An 8,834-nucleotide genomic window follows, 5' to 3' on the forward strand; every position below is an offset into this window, starting at 1 on the left:
TTTGGATGGACTAAATAATTAGTTGCCAGGCTGGAGTAAAAGATAGATTAATATGGCATTATTTGTGGCGATATTTATTTTATAAGATTTTTATTTTTAAGAATAGAAGAGATAAGCGTTGAAAGGGTTGCCAGTTTTTACTCCTTGCTGCTGTGGGTTTGGTGTGCTTCTGGTGCACAGTTATCTTTTCTTTCAATTTCATCCCTTGACTTTCGAGAGGGTATATGATTAGTTATTACGTTTTGTATCTACTAAGTCATTCATGGAAAGTTAGATGGCTCATACTACTCTTATTAGGAAAAGGCGAGTTTTAAAAATATCGAAAAATGATATTATGTCGATTTTATTTTTTTTAATTTATTCAACCCTTGTTATTGATGAGCGGGTAGGTAGGTACATGCATAAAGGTCATTTTTATTTCATTCACAAAGCTGCTCCAGAAATGCAGACTTTTTTTCAAAAGCGGTTGTATTTGCCTGACAGTGCAGACATGTACGGCCTCTTTTCCGAATTAGCAGACGTACGGTCGCACAAGCTTCTCCAGGAAGGCATCCTTGTCCAAGGCAAGGTTGGCGATGTCCGGTGAATCTGTTTTGCACTCTTCTTTAAAGTTATCTGGGAAGTAAGGCTTCAACACCTTGTATATTGTTTCGAGGCGGCAGAATTCGCAACCGCCGCAACCTGGCATGATCAAAGGAAATGGGGTGGAACCTGGTCCCGTACGGTACAAAAGCTGGCCAAAATACAGAAAATGAAAACATTAGATCGATTTTTACGAGTTCACTCTGTGTAAAGTCATTGTAACAAGATAGATACAACTGTAGTAATTTTCCACACTATTCTATTAGCTATTAGCTCCTATTTCAACTTCAAAACGTCATGGTGATGACGTTTAACGTTGTAACCGGTTGAGCGATTGAAATAGCGAGAAAAATCACTACAGATGCTTGAATCTTATTATATTAAGAATAATTCTTTATTTTTATTACCACAGGAACCACTATCGAGCAAAGAGCACAATAATCTAACGTTGAGTGATCCCTATATTTGATGCGCTGCCAAGTTTTAGTAAATGGCGAGCCTGCAATTTTAACAGTGGTTTGTACTAACTGCAACATCTACTAAATAATTTCTACATTAAATATTACACATCTACTAAATAAATACCACATTTTTAGTAATTTAATTCCAGGCTATTTCATTCGCTCGAACGGTTTCAGCATTTTTAACGTAATTATGAAGAGATGTCACAGTTTTGATAATGACGTTAAAACGATGAAACCGTAGAAACCTTTACAACAGAGGATTAGCAAAGGACGCCACAAACTTCCATGCCCTGGATAGAGACCAACTACCCTGGCGGGATTCGAACCCACGAACTTCGGTTTGGCATCTTAGGACTTCACCTCATTCATTCATGAGTTAATTACCTTTACCACCAAGTGGAGTGAAATATATTAAAATATTAAAATGCCTGAATCACCTATAATAATTTTGAAGTTGAGAAGTAACTCGTATGAGTTCGCGAAAAATTTCCACGCATCATTTTGCTTTAAGGGAGTTTTAATGTAAATAATGTGAGTTTTAATAACTCAGACGTAATTTATGTCTTTTTTCCTAAAATATAATGAAATTGAGACTTTTGGAACTTATTTGCTATCAAGAGGTTTTCAGACCTCATTTATTCGTGAGTTAATTACCTTTGCCTCCAAGTGGACATATGTTAAAATATTAATGGATTTGAATTATCTATAAAAAAATTTCAAAATGAAATCTTAAATTATCGATCATGCTAGGTTTGTGAATTTCATGAGGATTCTTTCGGCGCCTTTTAGCTTTTAAAGTTAATTAATGAAGGCAGAGAAAGAGGCCCTTCCCCAGGAAATTGCCAGTGTAGATCCAGAAGGTTTTTCAGGATAGGATAATTTTTACTCACCCTTACGAAGTACAGGCTTCTAGTCGTTTTATACAGCTCGAATATCACAGCAGATGTGTAGAGAGGCGGCTCAGCTGGCTCCAAACCGAGGACGCTCATAATGCTGAACACATTTGTGTCGTGAGCTGAGTAAGCGCGTAGTTTTACAGAGTCCAAGCCCAAAGTTACATTCACCATCGTGTGAAAGATCGTTTTCAGAGTCGTACCTTGACGGTGAGGAAGATATTCATTTGTCAGAGTGAATGAAAATGTATTCTATTCGTGGATGTTTTGGGTGTCCTTGTTTTGATTTAAGGATGCCATTACTATTTTGATCGATGCAATTTATAAACCATGTTGCTCTTTAGGAAAAGCACAGGTATAATACAATGCTGCATAAGTGATAAATTTTCTGATGTGTTAAAGCTGGCATTTATTAGGGAGCACAAACGCTGACATTTTGCCATAAACCAGGTTGCACATGAACAATCTCAAGTGCTAGTCACTCTTATAAAAAAATCATCGCGAATTCAAAGCTGCTTGCATGATTGTCTGATTGCATGGTGGATCATTGAGAATTAGACTTTAAGCCATGGCCCCCCTTTTTTTATTTTGTTGGAAGTAGTGAAACACTGAATCGGTATAATTAATAGACACCTTGATCTACTGAAGAAATGGGTTGACCAATATTGAACCGGTTTCCAATATTGAAGCATCATCAACTTCTATTAATGATGATTACGTGGAGATCATTACGTCATAAACAATTCATGAACTTGAAAATGAGCTTGTGAACTAAGCAATTGCATCCTTGACCTGAAAGGTGTATTTTTTTACAAACATTTGGTTGCAACAACTCCTTAGGTAAAAACGACTGTGTTTAGCTCACCTGCATATAATCTCTTCAGTTGATCTGTCCATGCATACTGCCTCAGGAACTCGTAAAAGTAAGATCTCAGTGGGTAAGGGAATATTGGCTTTAGCCAGTCTGGGAGCCAATTCTTTTGTATGTACTGAAAAATGAAATGAATATATTCCACCATCGATTGTACAAAATTACTAATATGTTGATTTTAATTTCAGCAAAAGTTACTAGGGTTTATTTACTTCTGGTATATTCGTTGAGTAATTATTCATTTTGGCATATATCATTATATGGAGGCGTCCATATAATGATTAACGTGCGTGATTATAATGTTTAAAAGCGTGTTAATAAATGCTTTGGATGATTTACAAGTAACGTTTCCGCTTTACGTAAAAGTTACTATTTTAGAAAAAAATGCTAGACATCCGAGTTTGAGATGCTTTACATCATACTAGAAACCAAGGTAAGTATACCAATAAGTATGGAAGAAAATATTTTCTCGTTGGATTCCGTACCTACTCTAAAGAAAACCCACGCCCTCCGTTACGTGTTATACCTAATTTTTTTCTCGGATAAGTAGCTTTTATACGCGTGTAACATACATTATCCACCTCTAAAAACTTTCTATTCTCCTTATTTTCTTTCCGCTAACTTGCTTTTTTGATTTTGAAAAGCTAGGTCCATCCTTAACTGTTAAAATATTAACTCTGCTCTGTAGGGGCTCAAGTTGTGAGAGATGATGACCTCCGCTTACTGCAAAACGAAAGGTTTAAGTGAAAGTTGATAGGGGCGGCTGTCTTCTCTAGAATGTCATTTTTTCCGCTTATGTAGAACATTTGTATTTAGTGTCATTCGTAAAGCTCCATTTTAAGTCAAATTCAAGGTCCTAAAGCATCCTTGGTTGCATTTCAATTAAGTTATCCCGGTCTATGATAAATGATTTTTCCTTTATGCAGTATTAGTAGTTCTATTTGAATTTACATATTATTTGTTTATTGCTGGAAATATTTAATGCAGGTATTTTCAATAGCAAGGTTAATGATATCTCGGACTGGATTTTAATGTTTGGCAGGATTTCGAGAACCCGAAATACTGAATTCATTTCATGTCTTTCTCCTCGCTATTCATAAAGGTTGGTGGCACTTCTCACCATAAACACGATGGCTAACTACGACCCCCAAACGTAGAAATACAGCAACCCTTGAATTCGCTGAGATACGAGAGAGCTCTTCCTATTATCTACATTTTTACCAGGTTCTCTCGAAGCATGAATATTTTCCTTTTATGAAGTGGGAGCTCGTGTTCATACGAACTCCATATCCCTTTGAGATAGCTTCATTTCAATAAAAGAAAAGTTGTTACCAGTCGGAAGCGATACCTTTTATGTATCTTACCTCAACGTAGGCCGTGTCGTAGAGCCAAAACATTCTCTCTGGTCTGGTACTCATCCCGTACTGAGAATAATTGTCTGCATAAATAAACAACTCCGGATTCTTTTGTTGAAGTTCCTTGAATCTCTCCTCTCTCAGCTTGGTCAGCATTTCCGTCATTTTGGGGCAGAACTGGCCGAAGGTCTGTGGGAGTATAGACCACAACGGCAATGGTTATTGGTTGTATTTGTTTTGCCCTAGAGTGTATAGTATTTATTGCTTGACTGAAGTTCAGAAATTCAAGCTGGGGGGGGCCTTAGCAATCTTCACTATATGGTATGTTGAATGCATGTTTGTATAACTTTAATGTTCCATAAATGTGTTGGAAAATGATAAATATCAATTTTTCTTTCACATTCTCACCTTTCAAGTGAGAGGGAGCAGACGTTTTGAAACAATGTTTAATTGACGTTTGATTATTTAATAGCTACTGGGGGACTATTGGAGATGGTTTCTGACTTTATTACGTGTACTTAAGACGCATCCACTTTCCAAAACCTCAGCTACATATTGCATAAATTTTTAACTAATAGTATGTCTACCAATTTTTAATTGACCTTGGAAGCTTACCCCAATACTTCTGTTAGTGAGGATGAATTAATTATAGTTGACATACGGATAGATATTTTAATGGAAGTTATGACCGTAAGGTGGTCGAGTAAGGTCCTTACCTCGTCGTATTCGTTCTCTTCAATGTTCCGTACCGGCACTGGCTTCCATCTCAACCCTTTTACCAAGGAATATGATGGTGGATAGATTCCAGCCGTGTTGGCTAAACCACTCATTATTGTTCTGTCCAAGTTCGTGCTGACAACCTTGTAATGACGTGGGTCGTACTCAGCTGGGAGGAGACCACAGCCATTAGGTCCATAGTGGTCCTTTATCCATATTCCAAAGTTGTATTGCTGTTTTTCTCCCACCTGGAAGTATAAGTACGCTTCAACTTGTGTTACTACTTACTGTCGCCTTCCTACCTTTATGACTCTCAACCAGCATGATACTAGTTGCGGGAACTGCCATAAAAAACAACCGTGGTTGTGTTCATTCAATGGTCATAAAGGATAGTAATTCGTCCGACATGAGTAGGCTCTTCTAGAACGCGTATTGGGGCTAACACTCGAAAGAGGGAACTAAGGAGAATAGGTAGATCTAACAATGCGGTTCCTCGTCTCATGGGCATTCATCACATGAAATTGAGCTCAAGCGTGGTGAAAATAAGGGAAAGTAGTATTTCGTCAATAAAATAGAACAAAAAGCGTAGCTGAGCTGCAATACATAATCCAGGTATAACTAGTTAATATTTTTTTCCTTGTACTTGTGTCTCGTACACAATTAACGATGTCTCTCCTTGAATATCTGTGTTTTTGTCTCAATAAATGGGTCGCAAATGCATGCATAATCACTCACTCAGCGATTCAACTGGAAGGTTGGTTAGGGAAAGTGAGGGTAGAGCTCGTCCCATGCGAGTAAATTTCGCACATTTAATGCTTGTGAATTTTCGCTATCTTCCGTATGAATGAGAAGAACTACGGCAAAAAATTTCAATGTTGCGACCGTTGAAAACAAGTGTTTGGGCCTGAGATGGTTTAGAGTAAATCGTTCCATGACTTCCTACAATGCGTTAATTTAGCTGTGAGAGAAAGCTATTATCCGTCTTGCGGTTCAGTGATTTTAACATTTACGAGTAAGTGAAAGATTTTTGCAATTTAATAGTTGTAAGTAAATTTATAAATTAGATAGGAATATATAGAAGTTTCAGTATTTTCAAAAGTATGAAAACCTCTCTCTGAACAATCGTAAAATTCATGTCTAGTTAATTTCAATTGCGTTATTTTCTCTGGGGGAAACGCAAGCAAAGTTTTGTTAAATCTCTGCTATTTTATCATAATTATTGGTCATAATGGTACTTGATCGAACTGCGATTAGTTTTTGGCTCTTCAGGTAACAGGACTAAAAGGTTCCCAGCTAGATTTAAAAGAAACTTGTAGCATTATTTTTAGTCAGTGTAGCATCTTTCACATTTATGTATTGATTCCGCGAGGCGCCTAATTTTTTTCAACCCGTGGCAAAACAATTTTATATATTTCAGCGAACGCCGCCGACATTATGGTTTAATTCAATGACAATAGTGGTCAATGAAAACGAGAATTCCAGTTCAAATTTTGTGAAGGGCTCTTGCTAAAATTCAGCAAGCTCAATAATTTGAATGGTCATGTGATGTATATTAATGATATACAGATATATTTAAAATATCTGTTGCGGTACATACCTTAGTTAGTTGGCCAAATCCTCTTTTCCAGTTTGATTCATTGAAGAAGATACTTGTAGGATACTCGGAGATGGGGTTCCGGTCTCCGTGTCGGTAGACCTGTTTAAGTATCAAATCTCAAATTATTTTTGTATTAATGGCTAAATTTTCGTATGTACTAGTATGCATAGGGACCATAATGTCACCATATATTTACTAGACGAGTTTAAAAGTTTCGAGTTGGCTTACATCGCTGAATTTTGGGTCACAAAGAAAGATATAACATTGGTGACTGAAGGTATATAAGAGTACAAACATGTTTGTTCGAAAATAAATAAGTTAGGTAGTTAAAAAAATATTTTGCCCATTCTCATACCATGCTGACTTGGACGATTTTGGATCCTGGTGGTAAACCTGAGCATTTCGCCTGGCAGGTGCCGATGTCAATCGAATACATTCCCGGTATTAAAGTCAATAGGTACAGTACTAGAGGTAGTTTTTCGTCCATTTTTTTCTCTCAGGTTTAGCTCTGTCTGTGTTAATGAGTTTGGTGGAGTTTGAGTAGCTTGATGTTAGCTGGATCACTAGCAGAAACAGAAGGTGAAGTATGACATTTACATCCTCTCATTAGGTAGCTTTAGTGATTGTGAAATATATTGCTTAAAGGCATCTTGGTTGCTGCTTTATCTTCCTTTCTTTTGGTGCTTGTATTTTGATATTTGTTTCTTCCGTTCATGCTCTATCTCTTTTCCTGGAATATAATTGCTTTGTTATGAATTTAAGCGATGAGCAGAAACGTGCCGATTTTGGTACGTTTATCTCATATTTCTTGCTTTCATCACGTTTCTTTTTTTTTTAATTTTGCGACATGCTCATAAATTCCTACTTGCGTTCACGTTGAAGAAGAGTTGTTATAATTAAATTTCATTCAGTTTGGTCAATATACCGTGGAATTTATGAAAAAATCCTCAAAAATTAAACAGAAAATTTTCATTTTAAACTATCATTCTTTTATTAATGGAAAATTGATCGCGCCAGTTGCATAACGAATGTATACGAATTGAAAGATCAATAATCGTAGAAAGTTACTAAACGTTCATTGTTTGTAATTACTCGAATTTTAGCCGTTACCATTTATTGTTTACTAGCTGACCCGGCGAACTTCGTACCGCCTAACAATCAATGAACTTACAGTTTACTTACACCATTTATAAATCAAGAGCGGCTGTATCGTTTTTAATCATGTTTATTATAATAAAATAAGGATACAAATTCAATAAAACTACGTAAATGAGTACCAAAATTGCTTGTCAGAAAGACATTTTCTTTATTGAATCTACATAGGGTGGATCGGAGCACGTTTACGCGGATTTTTTTCAACAAATTTTCTTACATTTTAGGTTAAGAAATTTTGGGCATTGTGGTTTAATTAAGCAGTTCATGAAATAAAAATTATACGCATTCAGTTGTTGGCTATTATTAGCTATGGTTGGTTATTAGCTGTAAAAAAAATGTTTTTAGGTCAAAGTCTGTTGCATACACTTGGCCCATTCAGGGGGGAGGTTGACACAACCCCAGACCGACGCTTGACTGATGCTCAATATCGTGCAAAAAAAGCCCCTATGAAGCAGCATTCGCATTAAATGACCTAAGGCGCGCCAGTTTCAGTATCTCTGTTTGGAAAAAATGCTCTGCTTAAACGTACTGCATGCGTAAACGCACCACGGTGAGCCCTACACATTCGGGTTTAATATCTTGCGTCAAGACCTTCTGATAAACAACAGTTTTTGTTTTGTTATCAGGCGCAAGATGAAGCTAAATAAATATAGCGAAGCAAAGCAGTGGCGCAGAGAGGGGAGGTTTTGGGAGATAAACTCTCCCCCCCCCCAAGAGCTTAGAGAATTTTTTATGAAAGATTTTGTCATTAATATTAGGGGGACGGATGACTAACAAATAAAACATATTTAACTATTCACACAGTCGCAAAATCCACTATTTTGAACCATTTATCTTAAAAAATGTCTGAAGGAAGTGCCCCCACACTTCCCGCTTACCTTAGCGAGTTTTCTATACCCTACAGACCCGTGGTATTAGCTGCGCCCAAAACCCCCTATCCTAGCTACGCACTTGAAGCGAAGGAAGAAATACAGAGGATGGTTTATATCGACTCGTGAACATGCACGTTAAATCGACCATGAGAAAATCATGGATTTTCATTAGTACATGAGCACAAACAACACAAAAACTGAAAGACTGACCATGCGATTTTTAAATCGTTATCACGAATGCAACACGAATTTGAAATTTAATACGTTTAAGCTCAAAAGGGCATATGAGTTGAGATCATGGAAACTACGGAATAAGGACTTCCTCACC

The 8,834-nt window shown here is 36.9% G+C and overlaps 1 protein-coding gene across 1 annotated transcript; it reads right to left on the reverse strand.

Moving 5' to 3' along the window:
• Positions 1-325: 325 nt before the first annotated feature.
• On the reverse strand, positions 326-7,101 carry LOC124156035 (lysosomal acid phosphatase-like). Its single transcript, XM_046530329.1, has 7 exons — positions 6,835-7,101; positions 6,480-6,578; positions 4,882-5,130; positions 4,175-4,354; positions 2,805-2,928; positions 1,937-2,142; positions 326-733 (listed from the first exon to the last, which is right to left on the reverse strand). The coding sequence occupies exons 1-7, from the start codon at positions 6,964-6,966 to the stop codon at positions 512-514; spliced, it is 1,212 nt and encodes a 403-aa protein (XP_046386285.1). The 5' UTR covers positions 6,967-7,101; the 3' UTR covers positions 326-511.
• Between the last annotated feature and the right edge of the window lie 1,733 nt (positions 7,102-8,834).

Source organism: Ischnura elegans, chromosome 3 (assembly GCF_921293095.1).
Source record: "Ischnura elegans chromosome 3, ioIscEleg1.1, whole genome shotgun sequence".
NCBI classification, from domain to species: Eukaryota; Metazoa; Arthropoda; class Insecta; order Odonata; family Coenagrionidae; genus Ischnura; species Ischnura elegans.

What these genes read in the sequence shown, in the direction of transcription:
- LOC124156035 (XM_046530329.1), bottom strand. Translation starts at nt 6,966, where the DNA reads ATGGACGAAAAACTACCTCTAGTACTGTACCTATTGACTTTAATACCG. An exon ending in AAGAGAACGAATACGACGAG is followed by an intron (nt 4,355 to 4,881) that starts GTAAGGACCTTA and finishes ATACTCCCACAG; the next exon opens with ACCTTCGGCCAGTTCTGCCC. An exon ending in ACGACACGGCCTACGTTGAG is followed by an intron (nt 2,929 to 4,174) that starts GTAAGATACATA and finishes TTCATTTTTCAG; the next exon opens with TACATACAAAAGAATTGGCT.